Source organism: Podarcis vaucheri (assembly GCF_965113315.1).
Source record: "Podarcis vaucheri genome assembly, chromosome: 18".
NCBI lineage: Eukaryota > Metazoa > Chordata > Lepidosauria > Squamata > Lacertidae > Podarcis > Podarcis vaucheri.
In genome coordinates, this window is record NC_138756.1 from 8,832,842 (window position 1) to 8,857,716 (window position 24,875).

A 24,875-nucleotide genomic window follows, 5' to 3' on the forward strand; every position below is an offset into this window, starting at 1 on the left:
TGGCCTCACAACCGTGGGTGCCATCATACAGCAGGCATGACCCTGGCCCAGATATTTGTGGGTGCCCGGCTCCTTTAGGGGGGATTTGTGGGTGCTTGGACACCCAGGGAACTGGCACCTATGGATAGACTTCTATCTGCTCCATGGAGATATTTGCACCCATTGTAGTTGTAGCAGTGGCGTAGCATGTGGGGTGCAGGGGGGGGCCGGCCGCACCGGGCGCAACATCTGGGGGTTAGGGTTAGGGGGCGCAAATCCACGGGTTAGGGGGCGCAAATTACTTGCCTTGCCCCGGGGTGCTGACAACCCACGCTACGCCACTGAGTTGTAGAAGCTGGGCCAAACTGGTCAAGGCGTCCCCAGCTGTTAAGCGCATCCGAATTGCCTGCGGTGCAGGCGAGGGACTCTCTTCTGGAGACGCCTGAGTTTATTTATTTTATTTTTAGAAAAATGCAAATAAATCCCAGGCCATTGGGGGTAGAAACAATTCTCCCGGAACTACGAACCGTGCCGAAAAGCGTCAAGGCGCAAAGGCTCGGACAACCCAAAAGGGTCCAGTATGGAGAACCTGGTTGGTCCGGTCGAAAGGCCTTCGGCGTTTGGATTTGCGCTCCCTCTGTCCTTCGGCGCCGCTGCAAACCACGGCCCTCGGCCTCCTCCTCGCCCGCAGCTCAAGCGACACGTGCTCCCTCCGAGCCCCTCGGACGCCTCCCCGACGGTGCCACCCCGAGGAGCGCATCCGCAGTGGACCGCAGCGCCGGGGCTGCTTCTCCCGCTCTGCTGTGCCCGCGGCGGCAATTCCGCACTCCTCCTCCGCAGGAGCGTACGGCGGAGGAGAATTTCTGAATGGGCTGAGCATCCCTCGCTCCCCCTCCCGCCGGCACGTTGTGGAAGGATGACATCAGGCGGAGAGAGAGCGCGGACCAAAACGGTGTCGGGTCCAAGCGTGCGTAAAAATACGCACCGGTGGAAAAGAGGGCCCCCTCCCGAAACAGCTTCCGGAGACCCTCTTCCCGAAAACCCGTGGCTGGCCATTGCACAACAAAAGGCTGGGGCGAGGGTCTTCCTTCCTCGACAGCGGAAGGGGCTTAACGATTTCCAGACAATAGCTCGACGCCCAAGAGAAGCGCTTTTCCGGGTACCACGAACGCTCCGCATCGCATTCGCGCCGGACGACCCTCCTTCCCCCATCCCGGGTTTACTCGGGTCCAAAGGTTCGGTTTCCCCCAACTTTGGCAAAGTCCGCTGGGCACCCCCGAAAAGCAGGAAAATCCGGCCTCATCTCTCGTCCACCCCCCTCCCCACCCTTGCACCACTGTTGTTTCCCCGACCCTCCCAAGGGATAGCGCAACGGAGGTGGCCCGAACCTCGCCAAATACTCACCCAGGACCCCGGTGGCAGCTGGCCCGGACGCCTCGCCATCTGTGGCGCCCCTCTTGTGGCGCTCGCTGTCCTGGGAGCCCGGCGCCGCTCCTGCCCCGCTCTCTGGCATCGCGTCTGAGCTCAAGGTTGAGGGCTGGACCGCAAAGAAGACAGCATTGCAGAGGCCGGGATGCAGGCTTCACCGCTAGCCAAGAAACCCCGGGCTGCTGCTCTCACAATAGCCAGCGCGGCGGCGGCTGCAGCGGGAGCGCAGGACGGCCGACGACCTGCCGCATCCGAAGCGCCATTCGGGCTGGCAGGAGAGGAGCGCAAGGAACCGAGGCAGGTGCGCAAAGAGGGGGTCTCTCTCCGTCTCCTTTCCCGAGCCAGGTGAGCCCCTGCCGGAGAGCCTCCAACACAACCAGCGCCAAAGGTGCCTCCGAGCGAGCGAGCAGCCAGCCAGCCAGAAGGAGGGACAAAGGAGAGGGTGGGGGAGCTGTTAAGTTAAAAGGCAAGGAGCTTTTAATAGTATGGTTTGCCAGCGTCTCCTCAGCGCCATCTGCCAGCAGCCTGCGAGGGATCAATTTCCTCCCTCCTTCAAGATCCTGAGACTTGAGAGCTAGCAGATAAGTCAGAATCGTCGGACTGTAGCGTTGGAAGGGAACTCGAACCCACCACTCTTGAGAGATAATAATAATAAATTTTATTATACCCTCCCCAGCCAAGACCGGGCTCAGGGTGGCTGACACCAGGTGTGAAAACAATTGGTTGAAATGCAACTTAAAAACAAGATTAAAATGCAGCCTCTTTTCAGCAGAAACTCAAATCGAAAACTTTTTGGGGGATGAAAACGTCAAGTCTTCACCAAGGCCAACTATCCAGACTGGTCCTACGTGGGCCAGAAAAAAGCCAGGGAAGTCCCCAAATAGGAGTTCCATCGCAAAAGGAGAAAGGAAAAAGGAAAGAGGGGGAGGGAATCAAATTGACTCCAAGCCAAAGGTCAGGCAAAGTCTCCTATGCTCCACGGACGTGGAGCCATCTCAGTTAAAAAAATTATACCCAGTTAGAATAAAGCAAGGGCTGGGGGTGGACTTGAATAAAATATTATGGGGGTAGCAGGTAATCCCTGACACCCCACATAATCGATCACAAGATGCGAGACAAGCACAACATTTGAATGGCAATGCCCATTAACTTTAGTAAAGGGACCCCTGACCATTAGGTCCAGTCAGGGCCGACTCTGGGGTTGCGGCGCTCATCTCGCTTTACTGGCCGAGGGAGCCGGCGTACAGCTTCCGGGTCATGTGGCCAGCAGGACTAAGAGCAGAACCAGAGCAGCGCACGGAAACGCCGTTTACCTTCCTGCCGGAATGGTACCTATTTATCTACTTGCACTTTGAGGTGCTTTTGAACTGCTAGGTTGGCAGGAGCAGGGACCAAGCAACGGGAGCTCACCCCGTCATTGCAGGGATTCGAACTGCCGACCTTCCGATCGGCAAGCCCTAGGCTCTGTGGTTTAATCCACAGCGCCACCAGCATCCCCTTTTAACTTTAGGGGGCTCAAATATTTCATTGTGGGTGGGGGCTGAAGGGACCTCAGCCCCTAGGAGTTGGCTCCTATGGAATGAAGCGTATGGAAGGAGGCGGGTGGAATTCTCCAATAACTTATCCTATATACACAAAATACGTTGTTTGATTTAATATCTCACCCCCCACATTCCTACTGAAGGACGTGGCAGGATTTTTAGCCGGAACAAAGCAAAACAGAAACACCATATTCGTACCCTGCATTCCTGCAAAGGCAACCCAAAAGCACTTACAATAAAAGAAGTGGTTTGTTTGTTTTTAATGCATGTTCACAGATTTTTTAAAAAAATAAACTCAGTTGAACCCAGCAAATCAATGAAACAGTTTGAGTTCACCAGCGAGGCAGGAAAGGACATCGTTATGTACTGAAGTTCTCACCCTGGGCCAGCAGGGGGATACTGTAGATAGTTATGCAAATGAAGGAACGAAAGTGACGTTCAGTGATTGGATAGTTTTAGAAAGTTGCTACAGTTACGTTGTTCTGGAGCTCTATATAAGCAGGCTGACTGAGCTCTTCAGTTCAGTTCTGTTCTGGCCTCGGAATAAACAAGAGCTGTTTGAAGAATTGCTGTGTCGTCTGATATGTTCATCCACAACTTAATAGACATCTCATTTTGGCCATCTGGCTCCTGAGAGATAAGATCGCGCCTGAATATGGAGGCTCGGCTTGCCTAGGCCTCTACCCTCTGCAGAGTTTATTTGACAAATTGTCATCGCCACAATAATAATCTTCCTTTTTATTTTTTAAAAAGGCCACCACAATTCCAGGACACCCTCTCTCTTGAATTTACTGCCCAACTGGTTTGGCCATGGGATGTGGCAGCCAGACTGGTGACTGGGAGTAGCCGCCGGGACCACATAACACCGGTCCTGAGAGATCTGCATTGGCTCCCAGTACGTTTCCGAGCACAATTCAAAGTGTTGGTGCTGACCTTGAAAGCCCTAAACGGCCTCGGTCCTGTATACCTGAAGGAGCATCTCCACCCCCATCGTCCAGCCTGGACACTGAGGTCCAACTCCGAGGGCCTTCTGGCGGTTCCCTCCCTGCGAGAAGCGAGGTTACGGGGAACTAGGCAGAGGGCCTTCTCGGTAGTGGCGCCCACCCTGTGGAAAGCCCTCCCTTCAGATGTGAAGGAAATATGCAGCTATCTTCTCTTTAAAAGACATATGAAGGCAGCCCTGTTCAGGGAAGTTTTTAATATTTAACGCTGTATTGTTTTTAACACTTGATTGGAAGCCGCCCATATTATTATTATTATTATTATTATTATTATTATTATTATTATTATTCCCAGCCTTGGTATTTATGGGACGAGGAGAAAAGGTTTCCCTTAGAATCACAGAATCGTGGGCTTGAAAAGGGACCCAAGAACCATTTATGCAATGCAGGAATCAAAACTAAATAATCCCTCTTGTTAGATATTGTTGTGATATTTGGCCTTCCGGGAGTTAGAACTCCAAAATAGCTTGCTGATCGCTTAGGAGGCTGTTCTGCTCTTTAAAGTTCCCCACTTTGGCTCACCGCTGAAGTTTTTGCTGAAGTTGCCTTAAAAACCTTCCCAGATTTCTCTTTTCTCCGGAGTTGTTTTCCTGTCTTGACCTCAGACGTCTCCAAAGGGCCCCAAAGGTCAGGCTGTTATTTCTAGAGACGGGGAGCCGAGATGGGTGTAAAAATACCAGCAAGGTAACTTGACCTGGGATGTACAAAGTCCCTTTGCTGAGGTTGAATTTAAGGCCTGTAATGTGTTTGGGTTCAGTGTATGCATGTGTGAAGTGTCATTTTTGGGCAACAGGACCACTTTGCAAGGGACTGGCTTCCTTGTGGGTAAGGGAGCACTTTTTGGGGATATGGTTTAAAGCTCATTCCGGAAACTTGAATTTGCAAGCACTGTGTCGCATTTACAGTGGTACCTCGGGTTACAGACGCTTCAGGTAACAGATGCTTCAGGTTACAGACTCCGCTAACCCAGAAATAGTACCTCAGATTGAGAACTTTGCTTCAGGATAAGAACAGAAATCGTGCTCCGGAGGCCCTATCAGCTAAAGTGGTACCTGAGGTTAAGAACAGTTTCAGGTTAAGAACGGACCTCCGGAATGAATTACGTTCTTAACCCGAGGTACCACTGTATTTGCTGCTTAATCACTGTTTGTAATAAGGGCACTTTGCATGTTGTCAGTGGACTGCCTTAAAAACAATTATACATCTTTCTAATTTGCAGATTTCATGAGTCCTGATAAAAAAAAGGGGGCCAGTTTTTCAGAATGCTTACCCCACACTCGTTTTTAAAGGAAACCCATATACATTGGTACCTTGGGTTAAGAATTTAATTCGTTCTGCAGGTCTGTTCTTGACCTGAAGCTGTTCTTAACCTGAAGCACCACTTTAGCTAATGGGGCCTCCTGCTGCTGCCAGAGCACGATTTCTGTTCCCATCCTGAAGCAAAGTTCTTAACCCGAGGTACTATTTCTGGGTTAGCGGAGTCTGTAACCTGAAGCGTCTGTAACCCGAGGTACCACTGTATTGATTTTTGGTTGCTGATGCTCCACGTGGTTAAGGACATTAGGAGCAGTAGACCAAAAAGGGGCCTAGCCAGTACAATGTCCTGTTCTCACTGTGCCCAGGCAGTGAGTCACACAAGGGACACAGGTAGTGCTGTGGGTTAAACCACAGAGCCTAGGACTTGCTGATCAGAAGGTTGGCAGTTCGAATCCCCGCGACGGGGTGAGCTCCCGTTGCTCGGTCCCAGCTCCTGCCAACCTAGCAGTTCAAAAGCATGTCAGAGTGCAAGTAGATCAATAGGTACCACTCTGGCGGGAAGGTAAACGGTGTTTCCGTGCGCTGCTCTGGTTCTTCAGAATCGGCTTAGTCCTGCTGGGCACATGACCCGGAAGCTGTACGCTGTCTCCCTCAGCCAGTAAAGCGAGATGAGCGCCGCAACCCCAGAGTCAGCCACGACTGGACCTAATGGTCAGGGGTCCCTTTACCTTTACAGTGGTACCTCAGGTTACATACACTTCAGGTTACAGACTCCGCTAACCCAGAAATAGTTCTTCAGGTTAAGAACTTTGCTTCAAGATGAGAACAGAAATCGCGTGGCGGCAGCGGGAGGCCCCATTAGCTAATGTGGTGCTTCAGGTTAAGAACAGTATCAGGTTAAGTACGGACCTCCGGAACGAATTAAGTACTTAAGCCGAGGTACCACTGTACTTACTATTTCAGACACGTGGTTTGTACACTTTTGTATGTGTTTGCCTTGTACATTTATGAACATTATAGATGATAGATAGATAGATATAAAAGACCTCAGAATTCCTATAACACTAGGGCAGAACTTTTTTGCAATCTTTCCCATACGCGCCCACAGACCAGGATAAAGGACAAAACAGATGGGAGCAGTGGCGTAGCGTGGGTTGTCAGCACCCAGGGCAAGGCAAGTAATTTGCGCCCCCTAACCCATGGATTTGCGCCCCCTAACCCGTGGATTTGCACAGTGGCGTAGCGTAGGGGGTGCAGGGGGGGCCGGCCACACCGGGCGCAACATCTGGGGGTTAGGGTTAGGGGGCGCAAATCCACTGGTTAGGGGGCGCAAATCCACGGGTTAGGGGGCGCAAATTACTTGCCTTGCCCCGGGTGCTGACAACCCACGCTACGCCACTGGATTTGCGCCCCCTAACCCCCAGATGTTGCGCCCGGTACGGCCGGCCCCCCTGCACCCCCCACGCTACGCCACTGGATGGGAGCCCCCCCCAACCCTTCCAGACCCTCCTCGACCCTCCGGCGCAGCGCCCTGTGGATAAGGAGGAGACCCAGGAGGAGTGCTGTGCAACGGTGTTTGCAACAGAGAGACAGAACCATGCAGCCCTGCAAAAACCCAGTGCCAGGGTGAGATCCCAAATAAAATGTTATGTTTCACAGGCAAGCGCTGCGGTGCGGGAGGGCGGGTTTGAGGCGGAGAGAAGCCCGTTTGGTTTTCCTTTTTTTTTTTGCAGGAGACGCCGAGAGAGAGGAGGAAAGATTGCAGCTGCAGGTCGCTTGCTTTGCAAAGGAGACACCCGCTCCGGCGACAGGCCAGCTCCTAATGGATCCCCAAGGGGCTATTTCCAAAAAGGCTCCCCCAGCACGGAGCAAAGCAGCAAGGACGTGACGTCACCCCAGGGTTCAGCTGGGTGCACGCGCCCTTCCCTTTCGGGGGATGCGATGCAGGCGAGGGCTCGTTTCGCAAGGGAGGCAAGCGTGCACCTGCGCATACGCAGAGTGCATTCCCCCCCCCGGTCCTTCACAGAGCAGCAAGCGAGCTACAGGGCCCGGAAGCGGTCCATTATTCTGAAATTCTTGGGTTAAACTTGGTTCTGAGGAGCCCAATAAAACCCATCGCCCTCTCTATTATTATTATTATTATTAATAATAATAATAATCGAGTTTATATAGCCAAGTGTTTGCAAACCTTTACAAAACCATCAGCCAAATTATTATTATTATTATTATTATTATTTGTCGAGTTTATATAGCCAAGCGTTTGCAAGCCTTTACAAAACCATCAGCCAAATAATAATAATGATAATTATTATTTATCGAGTTTATATAGCCAAGCGTTTGCAAACCTTTACAAAACCATCAGCCAAATTATTATTATTATTTATCGAGTTTATATAGCCAAGCGTTTGCAAACCTTTACAAAACCATCAGCCAAATTATTATTATTATTATTATTATTATTATTATTATTATTATTATTATTATTATTTACCAAGTTTATATAGGCAAGCGTTTGCAAACCTTTACAAAACCATCAGCCAAATTATTATTATTATTATTATTATTATTATTATTTATCGAGTTTATATAGGCAAGCGTTTGCAAACCTTTACAAAACCATCATCCAAATTATTATTATTATTATTATTTATCGAGTTTATATAGGCAAGCGTTTGCAAACCTTTACAAAACCATCAGCCAAATAATAATAATAATAATAGAAGAAGAAGAAGAAGAAAAAGATGCTCAAATGGCAGATATTGAAGTTTCCACCATCATCTCGCTTTGGGATTAGTCGCCGCTTGGAAAGGAAAACTTTAACCAAGCTTAAAAGCCGTGCAATTTCAAACCTAAAGTCTCTGCGCCGGCGGCAGCAGCAGGAAAAAAAAAAAGCCCGAGGCCCCGCCCCTCCCGCTAAGCCCCTCCCCTCCTCCCCTCTCCGTTCCATTCCCCCCGCCCCTTTCCCTCTTCGACCAATGGCGTCGCAGAAGGGCGCCCCCACGCCGCCCGCAGTTGAAGCCGAAAGCGTGCGTCACTGCCGTGCTGGCAAGGGGAGCTTGCAAAAGGCTGCGCTCATTCATGCAATAGGTTGCGCGCAGGATGGAGTCTGGGAAGGGGGCAAGCGTGAGGCGGAGCTTTGCACCAGTGACTTGCTTTTGAGGGTCATGTGGCCTGCCTTGCAGGGGAGGCTGTTGCTTGCGAGGAATCCTGGCCCCTCCAAGGTGTTGCGCAGGTAAGGTGGCTGTGGGTGGGTGTGCGCGCAGAGAGTAGCTTTCTCCAGCCGCAGCAATTGCCAGCGGTTGCATTCCCTACAGTGGCGTAGCGTGAGGGGGTGCAGGGGGGGCCGGCCGCACCGGGCGCAACATCTGGGGGTTAGGGTTAGGGGGCGCAAATCCACAGGTTAGGGGGCGCAAATCCACGGGTTAGGGGGCGCAAATTACTTGCCTTGCCCCGGGTGCCGGACAACCCACGCTACGCCACTGATTCCCTAACCGCCTGTTATAAGAAAAACTGCTCCTTTCTCCTTATGGGGTACCCAAGAGCCCATATAGAGTCCTTTTGTAGGTTCTCTATCGGTAGGAGAAAAATGTTGTCGTTTAGTCGTGTCCGCCTCTTCGTGACCCCCTGGACCAGAGCACGCCAGGCCCTCCTGTCTTCCACTGCCTCCCGCAGTTTGGTCAAACTCAGGCTGGTAGCTTTGAGAACACTGCCCCACCATCTCGTCCTCTGCCGTCCCCTTCTCCTTGTGTCCTCCATCTTTCCCAACATCAGGGTCTTTTCCAGGGAGTCTTCTCTTCTCACGAAGTGGCCAAAGTCTTGGAGCCTCAGCTTCACGATCTGCATTCCCTAACCCCCTGTTATAAGAAAAACTGCTCTTTTTCCCTTATGGGGTACCCAAGAGCCCATATAGAGTCCTTTAGTAGGTTCTCTATCGGTAGGAGAAAAATGTTGTTGTCGTTTAGTCGTGTCCGCCTCTTCGTGACCCCCTGGACCAGAGCACGCCAGGCCCTCCTGTCTTCCACTGCCTCCCGCAGTTTGGTCAAACTCATGCTGGTAGCTTCGAGAACACTGTCCCACCATCTCGTCCTCCGTCGTCCCCTTCTCCTTGTGCCCTCCATCTTTCCCAACATCAGGGTCTTTTCCAGGGAGCCTTCTCTTCTCATGAGGTGGCCAAAGTCTTGGAGCCTCAGCTTCAGGATCTGTCCTTCCAGTGAGCACTCAGGGCCGACTTCCTTAAGAATGGAGAGGTTTGATCTTCTTGCAGTCCATGGGACTCTCAAGAGCCTCCTCCAGCACCAGAATTCAAAAGCATCAATTCTCTGGCGATCAGCCTTCTTTATGGTCCAGCTCTCACTTCCATACATCACTACTGGGAAAACCATAGCTTTAACTATACGGACCTTTGTTGGCAAGGTGATGTCTCTGCTTTTTAAGATGCTGTCTAGGTTTGTCATTGATTTTCTCCCAAGAAGCAGGCGTCTCTTAATTTCGTGTCGCTACCTGCAGTGATCATGGAGCCCAAGAAAGTAAAATCTCTCACTGCCTCCATTTCTTCCCCTTCTATTTGCCAGGAGGTGATGGGACAAGTGGCCATGATCTTCGTTTTTTGATGTTGAGCTTCAGACCATATTTTGTGCTCTCCTCTTTCACCCTCATTAAAAGGTTCTTTAATTCCTCCTCACTTTCTGCCATCAAGGTTGTGTCATCTGCATATCTGAGGTTGTTGATATTTCTTCCGGCAATCTTAATTCCTGTTATAAGAAAAATTGCCCTTTTCCCTTATGGGGTATCCAAGAGCCCATATAGAGTCCTTACATAGGTTCCCTATCGGTAGGAGAAAAATAACAGAGGCCAACCCGAGAATATTGAGAAGCAAAGCAGCTAGTAAACTTGATCTTTATTAAACTGTTGCAGCTGGTTGCTCACTGCCACACGCACCACGCTCTAACCCAGGGGTCAGCAAACTTTTTCAGCAGGGGGCCGGTCCACTGTCCCTCAGACCTTGTGGGGGGCCGGATTATATTTTGAAAAATAAAATAAAAAATGAACGAATTCCTATGCCCCACAAATAACCCAGAGATGCATTTTAAATAAAAGGACACATTCTACTCATGTAAAAACACGCTGATTCCTGGACCGTCCGCGAGCCAGATTTAGAAGGCAATTGGGCCGGATCCGGCCCCCGGGCCTTAGTTTGCCTACCCATGCTCTAACCGACTGAGCTATCCAACTGAAGAACGCTTTAAACCCGTTCTTGGAATGTTTCAAACCCTTGACTGCTTTGAGTTGGTTTTTGATTGACGACGTTTTCTGAATCGGAAAAACTGCTTTATAATGTTTGCCATTTGTTTTTTTGAGTTCTGTTATCTGTTTGTCACCCCTTGGCTTCTTTGGGAGGAAGGCCAAGGTATAAATTCAGTATAAATTTGTTGCTGAATGTTGCATTGTTGTTTATTTTAAAGTTCTTGTTACTTTTTGTATTGGATCAGGTTGTTACTGTTCATGTTTGATGTTATGATACGTGTTGGAGGCTGCCCAGCCAGATGGGTGGGGTATGTATGTATGTATGAATGAATAAATAAATAAATGAAATTGATTAAAGAAAGTGTTATATATGCCTTTTCAAGAGAAACAGGGAAATCCATGGTGGAAAAGACGCTCCAGCTGCAATGGCTGTCTCTACTGTTTGTTGTTGTTGTTTAGTCATGTCCGACTCTTCGTGACCCCCTGGACCAGAGCACGCCAGGCCCTCCTGTCTTCCACTGCCTCCCGCAGTTTGGTCAAACTCATGCTGGTAGCTTCAAGAACACTGTCCCACCATCTCGTCCTCTGCCGTCCCCTTCTCCTTGTGCCCTCCATCTTTCCCAGCATCAGGGTCTTTTCCAGGGAGTCTTCTCTTCTCCTGAGGTGGCCAAAGTCTTGGAGCCTCAGCTTCAGGATCTGTCCTTCCAGTGAGCACTCAGGGCTGATTTCCTTCCGAATGGAGAGGTTGGATCTTCTTGCAGTCCATGGGACTCTCAAGAGTCTCCTCCAGCACCAGAATTCAAAAGCATCAATTCTTCGGTGATCAGCCTTCTTGATGGTCCAGCTCTCACTTCCATACATCACTACTGGGGAAACCATAGCTTTAACTATACGGACCTTTGTTGGCAAGGTGATGTCTCTGCTTTTTAAGATGCTGTCTTTACTGTTATAGGCAGTAAATGCTTCTGAATACCAGTTGCTGAAAATAGGAGAGTAGGGGAGAGTTGCTGCTTTTGCACTCAGGTCCAACTTGTGGGCTTCTCCTGGTACTGTAAGAACAGGAGGCTGGACTAGATGGGCTCCCTTTGCCCCGGTCCAGCTGCTGCTTGGCAGTTCTGACGCTCGCCAGTCATCTCACTTGTCCCATTTCCTTCCACCGCAGGTCGTACTGCCGAGCCGCAAAGAGGGACACTATCTTTGCGCTGTCTTCAGGCCAAGGGAAATGCGGGGTGGCTGTGATTCGAACCAGTGGCCCGGCCAGCAGCATGGCCCTGGTCCGCCTGACAAGGGCCGAGGTGCCTCCTCCGAGAGTTGCCACGCTGCGGCGGATCTGCGACCCCTGGTCTTCCGAAACCCTGGACCGCGGCCTTGTCTTGTGGTTCCCAGGTGAGCGGATCTGGGCAACTGCGCTGAATGTATCTGTGAGGGTGAAGGGAGAGACTCCCATCAGGCAAGGCCTTCTTGCCACACCCTCTGCTTCTCAGTGTGTGTTGTATTGTTTTATGTACTGTGGCTTGCCCTTGTTTTATTGATTATAGTTTAGATATTATTGTACAGTGGTGCCCCGCAAGACGAATGCCTCGCAAGACGGAAAACTCGCTAGACGAAAGAGTTTTCCATTTTGGAGGTGCTTCGCAAAACGAATTTCCTATGGGCTTGCTTCGCAAGACGACAATGTCTTGCGAGTTCCTGCTGGTTTTTTTCCCTCCCCCCCCTTTTTCTAAGCCACTAAGCCGCTTATCAGCTGATCCGATCAGCAGATAAGCCGCTAAAAGCCGCTAATAGCGCTAATCCGCTAATCCTTCGCAAGACGAAAAAACCTCTAGACGAAGAAAATCACAGAACGGATTCTTTTCGTCTTGCGAGGCACCACTGTAACTGTTGAGTGGATTTCTGTTTAACTTTTATATGTTGATATTATTATTTTATACTATTCTGTGGGTTAAACCACAGAGCCTAGGACTTGCCGATCAGAACTTCGGCGGTTCGAATCCCCGCAATGACGGGGTGAGCTCCCGTTGCTCGGTCCCTGCTCCTGCCAACCTAGCAGTTCGAAGCACGTCAAAGTGCAAGTAGATAAATAGGTACCACTCCGGCGGGAAGGTAAACAGCGTTTCCATGGTCGTGACGGACTCCGGGGTTGCGGTGCTCATCTCGCTTTATTGGCCGAGGGAGCCGGTGTGCAGCTTCCGGGTCATGTGGCCAGCATGACTAAGCCGTTTATGGCGAACCAGAGCAGCGCACAGAAACGCCATTTACCTTCCCACCAGAGCGGTACCTATTTATCTACTTGCACTTTGATGCACTTTAAATTTCTGCCCTGCCTTTTCCTCACATGGGGCACCTTGGGGCAGTAGGCGGCAAAGGTGTAATTAATCCCAAGTGCTGTGTTATTGTTGTTTTTCAGGGCCGGGCAGTTTCACGGGTGAAGACAGCGCAGAGTTCCATGTCCATGGAGGGCCGGCTGTGGTGAGCGGTGTCTTGAAGGCTTTGGGTGTGTCTTCTTTCCTGTGTTCCAGGCTGACTTTGTTAGGCTGGGTGTCTTGGGCTGAAGGACCCTGTTTTGAAGACCTCTTCTCTTGTTGCTTTTTGTAAAAAAAAATAAAAAATTAATTTTTCACAATTGAAAACAAAAATTAACTCACATTTCTACTGGATCTAGATATATACAAATGTTGTTTTTTAGTCGTTTAGTCGTGTCCGCCTCTTCATGACCCCATGAACCAGAGCACGCCAGGCACTTCTGTCTTCCACTGCCTCCCGCAGTTTGGTCAAATGCATGCTGATAGCTTGGAGAACACTGTCCCACCATCTCGTCCTCTGTCGTCCCCTTCTCCTTGTGCCCTCCAACTTTCCCAGCATCAGGGTCTTTTCCAGGGAGTCTTCTCTTCTCATGAGGTGGCCAAAGTCTTGGAGCCTCAGCTTCAGGATCTGTCCTTCCAGTGAGCACTCAGGGCTGATTTCCTTCCGAATGGAGAGGTTGGATCTTCTTGCAGTCCATGGGACTCTCAAGAGTCTCCTCCAGCACCAGAATTCAAAAGCATCAGTTCTTCGGCGATCAGCCTTCTTTATGGTCCAGGTTTCACTTCCATACATCACTACTGGGAAAATCATGGCTTTAACTATTTGGACCTTTGTTGGCAAGGTGATGTCTCTACTTTTTAAGATGCTGTCTAGGTTTGTCATTGCTTTTCTCCCAAGAAGCAGGCATCTTTTAATTTCGTGGCTGCTGTTACCATCTGCAGTGATCATGGAGCCCAAGAAAGTAAAATCTCTCACTGCCTCCATTTCTTCCCCTTCTATTTGCCAGGAGGTGATGGGACCAGTGGCCATTTATACAAACACATTATCACGAATCTTCTCTTTGAGATTCTTTGAATCTCTAGGCTACCCTCCATATCCTCTTCTGGTTCTTTTATATATAATCCAAATTCTTCTGCATTTCCATATTTATACAGTGGTACGTCCGGTTGCGGACGGGATCCGTTCCGGAGCTCCGGTTGGATCCTGGGGTTTCCACAACGGGAGGTGCCTGTTCTGTGCATGTGAGCGTCGCGGTAGAGTGCTTCTGCGCATGTGCGCACGGCGTAACCCAGAAAAATACTTCCAGGTTTGCCGCATGTGTAACCCGAAGTATACGTAACCGGAGGTGAACATAAGTAGAGGTACCATTGTACTTTTCCAATTCTTATTTCCCATATTTTCTCTTTCTAATTTTCTACTGGTTGCAAGCATTAACTCAAAATCCTGCCAATGTATCAAACCTGTTTGCAGTATTTCTGCACATAAACAGTAAACGATTCCCACTCTTTCTTAAACTTCTCGTTGTCATCGTCTCTGAGCTTTGGCCGTTAATTTTGCCATTTCTGCATAGTCCATTTGCTTGATTTGCCATTCTTCTTTCGTCGATATCTTTTCTTCCTTCCATCTTTGGGCTAACAATATCCGGGCAGCTGTTGTAGCATACGTAAATATTTTCTTCTGCTCTTCAGGGAGTTTTCAATGTCTAAGACTCCTGGTAGAGGAACAAGGATCTAGAGATCACGCTAAGGGTGGCCAAATTCTGTGCGACTGCCATGAAACTTAGGGAACAAGCTGTACTACCAAAATGATCAAGGTTTTAAAAGACAATTTTAGGTTATATTTTAGTGATCAAGATTTAATATATATTTTTAACTGCCACTATATCTGAATTCTCTGTCTTATACCCAATTGCAATTCAATGTATTCCTGTTGTGTTTTATGATTTTCCTGATATTGTAAGTGAGCCGGAACTGGTCTGTGACCCTAATAATAAAATTCATTCTCATTCATTCATTCTTCAGGGAGTTCAGTTCCTATCAATCTTAGTAAGAAAGCTTTTGGGTTGTTGTTTTTTAGCAAAGGTTACTTTAAACATTTTCTTCAGTTCGTTATAGATCGTTTCCCAGAAGCTTTTAATAGGAAGGCCTCTTCTCTTGGTTCCAGGCTGCCTCCCTCTGCTGCGCCTTGCTGAACCTGGGGAGTTCACCAAACGTGCCTTCCAGAACGGCAAGCTGGACTTGACTGCGGCGGAAGGCCTAGGGGACTTGATTCATGCCGAGACAGAAAGCCAGCGCCGGCAGGCACTCCGCCAGATGGAAGGGGACTTGGGGCGCCTCTACCGGCGTTGGAGCGACACCCTCACGAAGGCAAGGGAATTGGGGTCACTTACTGGGACGTGGGTGGCGCTGTGGTCTAAACCACAGAGCCTAGGACCTGCCGATCAGAAGGTCGGCTGCTCGAATCCCCGCAATGACGGGGTGAGCTCCCGTTGCTCGGTCCCTGCTCCTGCCCACCTAGCAGTTCGAAAGCACATCAAAGTGCAAGTAGATAAATAGGTACCACTCCGGCGGGAAGGTAAACGGCGTTTCCGTGCGCTGCTCTGGTTCGCTAACTAAGTGGCTTAGTCATGTTGGCCACATGACCTGGAAGCTGTACGCTTGCTCCCTTGGCCAGTAAAGCGAGATGAGCGGCGCAACCCCAGAGTCGGCCACGACTGGACCTAACAGTCAGGGGTCCCTTTACCTTTTTACATAATTACTCCCTCCTCTCTGACTAAGAAAAGGAGCAGCTGACCTTTTTTTGTTCCTGCAGGCATTGGCCCACCTTGAAGCCTACATTGACTTCAGCGAAGACGACAACATTGAGGAGGGGGTCCTTGCTCAAGGTAAGGAGCCTGCCATGGAGAAGGGACCCCACTTAGAACCCCTCCTCCCACGCCCAAATAAATGTTGACCTCTCAACGGTTTGGCCCCAACTGCAGCGATAGAAGCGCAGACGCCCTGCCTTTAAAATAAAAGAAGAAGAAGAGAAGAGTTTGGATTTGATATCCCGCCTTTCACTCTCTTTAAGGATTCTCAAAGCGGCTAACATTCTCCTTTCCCTTCCTCCCCCACAACAAACACTCTGTGAGGTGAGTGGGGCTGAGAGACTTCAGAGAAGTGTGACTGGCCCAAGGTCACCCAGCAGCTGCAGGTGGAGGAGCAGGGAATCGAACCCGGTTCACCAATTACGAGTCCACCGCTCTTAACCACTACACCACACTGGCTCTCAAAAGGTTGGACAATTAACGAGTTGCTGTGCCATCAAAGATAGCAGATTTGGACAACATCCTGGAATTGGAACGGAATCAGATGAAGCTGAGCTGATGAAAAGGCAGCTGGAAAAACTTTATATTAACAAAGCTATATTCGGCGGTTGAAATTACTGTATCTTTTGCTCCATAAGACTCACTTTTCCCCTCCTAAAAAGTACGGGGAAATGTGTGTGCGTCTTATGGAGCGAGTGCAGGCTGTGCAGCTATCCCAGAAGCCAGAACAGCAAGAGGGATTGCTGCTTTCGCTGCGCAGCGATCCTTCTTGCTGTTCTGGCTTCTGAGATTCAGAATATATTTTTTCTTGTTTTCCTCCTCCAAAAACTAGGCGCGTCTTGTGGTCTGGTGCGTCTTATAGAGCGAAAAATAAGGTATATGGTGTTTGACATGAATGAGAATCCTGGACCCAGGGACAAAAAATTACCAGGCATTAATATCGAGATGTGCAAAATATGGAAACAGCAAGGAGAAGCAGACAAACTGGAAGGTGTCCAGAGAAGGGCAACCAAAATGGTCAAAGGCCTGGAAACGATGCCTTATGAGGAACGGCTAAGGGAGCTGGGCATGTTTAGCCTGGAGAAGAGGAGGTTAAGGGGTGATATGATAGCCATGTTCCAATATATAAAAGGATGTCACATAGAGGAGGGAGAAAGGTTGTTTTCTGCTGCTCCAGAGAAGCGGACACGGAGCAATGGATCCAAACTACAAGAAAGAAGATTCCACCTAAACATTAGGAAGAACTTCCTGACAGCAAGAGCTGTTTGACAGTGGAATTTGCTGCCAAGGAGTGTGGTGGAGTCTCCTACTTTGGAGGTCTTTCAGCAGAGGCTTGACAACCATATGTCAGGAGTGCTCTGATGGTGTTCCTGCTTGGCAGGGGGTTGGACTCGATGGCCCTTGTGGTCTCTTCCAACTCTATGATTATATGATTCTATGAACTAAGATGCGGAGCTATGCTGCAGAGATCCAGACCCTGGGGAGCCCCAAGAAATTAATAAATACTATTTGGACTATAATTTGATCTTTTTTATTTTAGTTTTTTAGTTTTTTAATTGAAGTATTATGACTGGATATTTAGTCGGATGTTTTTTAGTGGAAAATCAATAAAAACGATTTAAAAATAAAATGTGAAAGGTGCTGGGGGAAGGAAGGAAAAGCATTGGAAAGCCAGGAAGGGAAGTTTTTTTGGGGGGAAATGTACAGTTTTGAGACAATAGCCATAATCGGAGAGGCTCTGTCTTTTATTTCTTCCTTCTGACTGCTTCACAGTGGAAGAGGCCGTTGAGGCGTTGGAGAAGGAGATGCGGGAGCACTTGCAAGATGGCCGCCGCGGCGAGAGGCTGAGGGACGGAGTCCATGTGGTGATCGCAGGGCCCACCAACGCCGGGAAAAGCAGCCTCCTCAACCACCTATGTGAGCAGGAAGGACATTGGGTGGTGGCGGGGAGTTCTTTGGGCATGGCATGAATGGAAAAAAAAGAGTTAAAAAGGTAAAGGGACCCCTAACCATTAGGTACAGTCATGACCGACTCTGGGGTTGCGGCGCTCATCTCGCTTTATTGGCCGAGGGAGCCGGCGTACAGCTTCCGGGTCATGTGGCCAGCAGGACTAAGCCACATCTAGCGAACCAGAGCAGCGCATGGAAACGCTGTTTACCTTCCCGCCAGACTGGTACCTATTTATCTACTTGCACTTTGATGTGCTTTCGAACTGCTAAGTTGGCAGGAGCAGGGACCAAACAACAGGAGCTCACCCCGTCATTGCGGGGATTTGAACCGCCAACCTTCTGATCGGAAAGTCCTAGGTTTAACCCACAGCGCCACCCGCGTCACTTAAAAAAAAAAAAAAAGTTGGGGCTGCTCAATTATATTCTGCTGTTTTGTACCTTTGCTACCCTGGGCTGCTTTGGGAGGAAAAAAGGGGATAGAAATGAACAATATTTTCAGTCCTGATCTGCATGGTTGGCCTGATTTACATGTTGTTGTTTAGTCGTTTAGTCGTGTCCGCCTTTTCGTGACCCCCTGGACCAGAGCACGCCAGGCCCTCCTGTCTTCCACTGCCTCCTGCAGTTTGGTCAAACTCATGCTGGTAGCTTCGAGAACACTGTCCCACCATCTCGTCCTCTGTCGTCCCCTTCTCCTTGTGCCCTCCATCTTTCCCAATATCAGGGTCTTTTCCAGGGAGTCTTCTCTTCTCCTGAGGTGGCCAAAGTCTTGGAGCCTCAGCTTCAGGATCTGTCCTTCCAGTGAGCACTCAGGGCTGATTTCCTTCAGAATGGAGAGATCTGATCTTCTTGCAGTCCATGGGACTCTCAAGAGTCTCCTCCAGCACCAGAATTCAAAAGCATCAATTCTCTGGCGATCAGCCTTCTTTGTGGTCCAGCTCTCACTTCCATACATCACTGCTGGGAAACCATAGCTTTTACTATACGGACCTTTGTTGGCGAGGTGATGTCTCTACTTTAGAGGCCTGATTTACATGGCAGTCGTGACCGACTCTGGGGTTGCGGCACTCATCTCGCTTTACTGGCCGAGGGAGCCGGCGTACAGCTTCCGGGTCATGTGGCCAGCAGGACTAAGCCGCTTCTGGCGAACCAGAGCAGCGCACAGAAATGCTGTTTACCTTCCCGCCAGAGTGGTACCTATTTATCTACTTTCACTTTGACGTGCTTTCGAACTGCTAGGTTGGCAGGAGCAGGGACCGAGCAACGGGAGTTCACCCCGTCATTGCGGGGATTCGAACTGCCACCCTTCTGATCCGCTGGCCCAAGAGTTTCACCGGTTTAGACCACAGCGCCACCCATGTCCCTGCAGCTGTTGATATTTGCTTGTAATGCTTCATACAGTCACATAGCCCAGTAATGTCAACTCCGGCTGGCAGCAGGAGCTGCTGAAGGAGGCATGGAAGCCATACAGCCCCCACCCCTTGCTTTACAGAGAACCTTCCAAATTTCCCTTCCCTGTTTTGTGGAGGACTGATTTATTTATTTTTATCCCAGTGGCTGCAGCTGAGTTGGGGATTCTGCCATCGAAACGGCTTGCTGCCCAGATCCGTCCGCCACCTCTGCCCCTTTGCGCTATAGGTCATTATTCTAATTGCCGGTTCTCTGGATGGATTAATTATAATTATAATCCTCGGCTCCCTCTTCATACGGTTGCTTTTGCCAACACTGTAAACACGAAGAACACCAGTGGCTGAGAATCGCAAGTGGAGTTCACTGCCTCACAAGTAGAGGGAAGTTAACTGGATGGCGCTGTGGTCTAAACCACTGAGCCTCTTGGGCTTGCCGATCGGAAGGTCGGTGGTTCGAATCCCCGCGACGGAGTGAGCTCCCGTTGCTCTGTCCCAGCTCCTGCAAACCTAGAAGTTCGAAAGCACACCAGCGCAAGTAGATAAATAGGTACCACTGCAGTGGGAAGGTAAACGGCATTTCCATGCGCTCTGGTTTCCGTCACTGTGTCCTGTTGTGCCAGAAGCGGTTTAGTCCTGCTGGCCACATGACCCGGAAAGCTGTCTGTGGACAAACGCCGGCTCCTTCAGCCTGAAAGTGGGATGAGCGCCGCAACCCCATAGTCACCTTGGACTGGACTTAACCATCCAGGGGTCCTTTACCTTTACCTTTTTTATTCAGTTTCTCTTTGGGGGCTTCCTATAATTAGGGGCATCTTGTTGGCCACTGTGAAGACAGGCCGCTGGACTGGACTGGACCTTTGGCCTGATCCAGCTCCAGCGTTCTTCCCATCTTCTGAGCATCGGTGATTGCTTCTAAATTCTACCTTCCCTCCCTAATTCAACTGTTGTCCTCCCTCAGGTCAGAAGCCGGCAGCCATTGTTTCCCCCATAGCAGGGACCACACGGGATGTGGTGGAGGCGGCGCTGAACATTGGCGGGTTCCCTGTGGTGCTGAGCGACACGGCAGGGCTGCGGGACACCAGTGATGTTGTTGAGATGGAGGGAGTGAACCGGGCTCGGCAAAGGTGAGTGGGAAAAGGCGACGGCGGCAGCAGTTGTTGTGGTTTAGTCGTTTAGTCGTGTCCGCCTCTTTGTGACCCCCTGGACCAGAGCACGCCAGGCACTCCTGTCTTCCACTGCCTCCCGCAGTTGGGTCAAACTCATGCTGGTAGCTTTGAGAACACTGTCCCACCATCTCGTCCTCTGTCGCCCCCTTCTCCTTGTGCCCTCCATCTTTCCCAACATCAGGGTCTTTTCCAGGGAGTCTTCTCTTCTCATGAGGTGGCCAAAGTCTTGGAGCCTCAGCTTCAGGATCTGTCCTTCCAGTGAGCACTCAGGGCTGATTTCCTTCAGAATGGAGAGGTTTGATCTTCTTGCAGTCCATGGGACTCTCAAGAGTCTTCTCCAGCACCAGAATTCAAAAGCATCCATTCTTCGGCAATCAGCCTTCTTTATGGTCCAGCTCTCACTTCCATACATCACTACTGGGAAAACCATAGTGTTAGCTTTCATGGATCACTGCCTTGCCGTGGCGAAGGGGCTTGAATAACTCAGAGAAGCTATGAACTATGCGCAGCAGGGCACCCAAGATGAACAGGTCGTAGTGGAGAGTTTTGACCAAACGTGATCCACCTGGAGGAGGAAACTAGTTTTTGGAGCACCTAGTTTTTGGAGGAGGAAAACAAGAAAGAAAATATTCTGAATCTCAGAAGCCAGAACAGCAAGAGGGATCGCTGCGCAGCGAAAGCAGCGATCCCTCTTGCTGTTCTGGCTTCTGGGATAGCTGCGCAGCCTGCATTCGCTCCATAAGACGCACACACATTTCCCCTGACTTTTTAGGAGGGGAAAAGTGAGTCTTATAGAGCGAAAAATACGGTATTTTGTTGCACTGAGCTAAGGCTTTTACCTGGCTCTCTGTTCCCTGCAGGGTGGAGGTTGCTGACCTCGTTGTTGCCGTCCTGGATGCAGCGGAAGTGGCCCAGAAGCCTAAGCAACTGGTCCCTGCCTTGCTGGACATCCTGCCGCCGGACGATCCGAAAGAGACCCGGCTGTACTTGCTAGTTCTGAACAAGATGGACTTGCTTGGTCACAAGGAACGGGCGGATCTGCTGGCGAACTTTGCCAACTCGGACCTGGCGCCGGCCTGCTTTCTCTCTTGCAAAACGGGAGAAGGGATCGCTACCTTCCTGAGCGTGTTGGGGAAGCAGCTGGCTGAAATGTGAGGACCGGGAGGGAAGGAGCCATGAGGGATGGGCTGAGCTCGGCTTGCCCCTCTCACCTGCAACCGGTCAGTGTAGGCAACACTGAACCAAGTGGACCAGTGCTTTTGACTGGGTTTAAAGGTAAAGGGACCCCTGACCATTAGGTCCAGTCATGACCGACTCTGCGGTTGCGGCGCTCATCTCGCTTTATTGGCCGAGGCAGCCGGCGTACAGCTTCCGGGTCATGTGGCCAGCAGGACTAAGCCGCTTCTGGCGAACCAGAGCTGCACACGGAAACACCGTTTACCTTCCCGCCAGAGTGGTACCTATTTATCTACTTGCACTTTGATGTGATTTGAACGTCTAGGTAGGCAGGAGCAGGGACCGAGCAACGGGAGCTCACCCCGTCATTGCGGGGATTTGAACCGCCAACCTTCTGATCGGCAAGTCCTAGGCTCTGTGGTTTAACCCACAGCGCCCCCTGCGTCCCTTGACTGGGTTTATTTTTTTAAAAAAAATATTATTCATTTTATAATACAAATAAAAAACACAAACAGAAAAGACAAACAATACAAACAAATTCTTGTCATATCCTTATTTTTTCTAAACATTGTTAAGTGAGCTTCCCCAGTTCACACCTATCTGATTTTCATTTTACTTCACCTTTAGCAGTTTACATATATCATAATTTCTAACCATCTTTTTTTTATAAATCACACTTAAAATAACTTCACATTTTATCCCTTACAAATAATACTGATTTAAAATACCCTATCTTCTAACACTACAGCCTATATAAGCTATTTTAAGGTTTAAATATTTAACATATTTTTTCAAATATTCCTTAAACTTCTTCCAGTTTTCTTCCACCGTCTCTTCTCTCTGTTCTCGGAGTCTCCCGGTCACTTCGGCAAGTTCCATATAGTCCATCATCTTTCTTTTGACTGGCTTTAAGGTTCGAATCCCCGTGACGGGCTGAGCTCCCGTTGCTCGGTCCCTGCTCCTGCCAACCTAGCAGTTCAAAAGCACATCAAAGTGCAAGTAGATAAATAGTGGTTTCCGAATGGTTTTGGGAGTCGAACGGGCTTCCAGAATGGATTAGGTTCGAGAAGCAATGTTCCACTGTATTAAAAAAAGTTTTAATCGCGCGTAAATTTCCAGATGAAACATATATCGTGATATTGGCACTGTGTCTAACTTTAGCTCTCAAATTTTGCTTTACGTTACTCTGGGCACCACAGTGAGGAGAGTTATGTATTTATCCGTCTCGACATTACATAAAAGGGACGCGGGTGGCGCTGTGGGTTAAACCATAGAGCCTAGACTTGCTGATCAGAAGGTTGGCAGTTCGAATCTCCACAATGGGGTGAGCTCCCGTTGCTCGGTCCCTGCTCCTGCCCACCTAGCAGTTCAAAAGCATGTCAAAGTGCAAGTAGATAAATAGGTACCACTCTGGTGGGAAGGCAAACGGCACTGCTCTGGTTCCCCAGAAGCGGCTTAGTCATGCTGGCCACATGACCCGGAAGCTGTACGCCGGCTCCCTCGGCCAGTAAAGCGAGATGAGCGCCGCAACCCCAGAGTCGGCCACGACTGGACCTAATGGTCAGGGGTCCCTTTACCTTTTAAGGCAGCTTCCTAGATTTGCAGTTCCCCCTCTACAGTGGTACCTTGGGTTAAGTACTTAATTTGTTCCAGAGGTCCGTGCTTAACCTGAAACTGTTCTTAACCTGAAGCACCACTTTATCTAATGGGGCCTCCTGCTGCCACCACTACGCTGGAGCATGATCTCTGTTCTCATCCTGAAGTTCTTAACCCGAGGTGCTATTTCTGGGTTAGCAGAGTCTGTAACCTGAAGCGTCTGTAACCCGAGGTACCACTGTACATACAAAGCCTTTTACCTAACTACAGTAAATGTGTCTTTTTGCCCTCCAGGTGCGGCGACCCTCTCGCAGGCTCCCCCAGCCCCACGCAAGCGCGCCACCAGCTCAGCCTAGCCAAATGTCTAGAGGCCCTGGGGCGCTTTGGCCACTACCGGGCCGTGGATCTCGCTCTGGCCACAGAGGAATTGCGGCAAGCCCGGCGACTGCTGGGACGTCTGACGGGACAGGTGGGGTCTGAAGAGATCCTGGAGCTCATCTTCAAGGATTTTTGCATCGGCAAGTGATGGAGTGACGCGACGGGGTGAGCTCCTGTTGCTCGGTCCCAGCTGCTGCCAACCTAGCAGTTCGAAAGCACACCAGTGCAAGTAGATAAATAGGTACCACTCCGGCGGGAAGGTAAACGGCGTTTCCGTGCGTTGCTCTGGGCTTAGTCCTGCTGGCCACATGACCCAGAAGCTGGACACTGGCTCCCTCGGCCAGTAAAGTGAGATGAACGCCGCAACCTCAGAGTCATCCCCGACTGGACCTAATGGTCAGGGGTCCCTTTACCCTTTACCTTTAAGTGATGGAGGCAAACAGAGAGCATCTTATCCCACCTTTTGGAGCCGGGTGCAGCTGGAGCATGGCGCCATCTGGCGCTTGGGGGTGGTTCTGCGGTTCGAAGTATATTTTGGCCGGGGCAAAGGGACCCTGAGACTCTTTTTAAAAAAATAATTTTTTGGGGGGAAATTTTATTTACAACGTAACACAACGTAACACAACCCCCCCGACACAGAAATCCACCCCCATCAGACACAAACATAACACGCAACAAGCATAATATACAACAATACAAACAACCAAATAAAAGACTTCCTTTATCCTGTTTCTGGCGTCCTTATTTACTTCTTATAAGCTGTTTCCTTTATGAATATTTATTTAGATTTTTCTAATTATAACTTAAATATCCACAAAGTCTCCTGCAGACATTAATCGAAACAAGTCCAGGTATGAATTTTAGGGCACTGTTTTGTGAAGTATTCTCTGCAATTTCCCCATGCTTTTTGAAATTCTTGCCTAGCATGATCTCTAATTGCCTCTGTTAATCTAGCCAGTTCAATATACTCTAACAGTTTGTCTTGCCGTTCTATTTTTGTTGGCACAATTTCTTTTTCCTATTTTTTAGCAATTAGGATCCTTGCTGCTCCTGTAGCATAGAGGAATATTTTCTGATCTTCTCTTGCTATACCTGCCTCCGTTATCCCTAGTAGAAAAGCTTCTATATTTTTTATAAAGTTATACTTAAACATTTGTTTAAGCTAGTCATACACTATGTTCCAGAAGCTTTTGATTTTTTCACAGGTCCACCAAACATGTATAAGCGTCCCCTCTGTTTTACCACACCTCCAACACAGATTTGTTTTTGTCTTCTACATTTTAGCTATTTTGGTAGGTGTTCAGTACCACCTATAAAACATCTTGATTAGATTTTGGGACCTTGAGACTCTTGTCACTGGATGGGATAGCGTCAGAGCTGTCCTGGCAGGGGGCAGGATTTTGGGGAGGGAAAGCAATGTTTGGGGCAGAGCACTGATGTTCCAATTTTTGAGCCAATCAGTTGTTCCATATCCAGTTCTAACTGTAGCTTCTTGTCCCACGTAGAGATTTCTCAGGAGACAGAGGAGGTGATCAGGCACTCCCATTTCTTTAAGAATTTGCCATAGTTTGCTGTGGTCGACACAGTCAAAGGCTTTTGCATAGTCAATGAAGCAGAAGTAGATGTCTTTCTGGAACTCTCTA

The 24,875-nt window shown here is 49.4% G+C and overlaps 2 protein-coding genes across 3 annotated transcripts in view; one reads left to right on the plus strand and one right to left on the minus strand.

Annotated features, from left to right (window-relative positions):
* The window catches only part of ANO8 (anoctamin 8), a 40,544-nt gene extending 38,636 nt beyond the window's left edge, over nt 1-1,908 (minus strand). Inside the window, exon 1 of one of the 2 annotated variants that reach the window (XM_082206275.1) lies at nt 1,384-1,908. In XM_082206275.1, coding sequence (XP_082062401.1) covers nt 1,384-1,492 — 109 coding nt within the window. In that variant the 5' untranslated portion in view covers nt 1,493-1,908. The remainder of the gene's footprint in view (nt 1-1,383) is intronic. The other variant, XM_082206276.1, reaches the window with a different exon arrangement.
* Nucleotides 1,909-8,147: 6,239 nt separating this feature from the next.
* Nucleotides 8,148-23,961, plus strand: GTPBP3 (GTP binding protein 3, mitochondrial). Its single transcript, XM_082206871.1, has 9 exons — nt 8,148-8,438; nt 11,613-11,836; nt 12,858-12,944; nt 14,918-15,120; nt 15,566-15,638; nt 17,334-17,477; nt 19,875-20,040; nt 20,943-21,233; nt 23,149-23,961. The coding sequence occupies exons 1-9, from the start codon at nt 8,182-8,184 to the stop codon at nt 23,378-23,380; spliced, it is 1,677 nt and encodes a 558-aa protein (XP_082062997.1). The 5' UTR covers nt 8,148-8,181; the 3' UTR covers nt 23,381-23,961.
* The last annotated feature ends 914 nt before the right edge of the window (nt 23,962-24,875 follow it).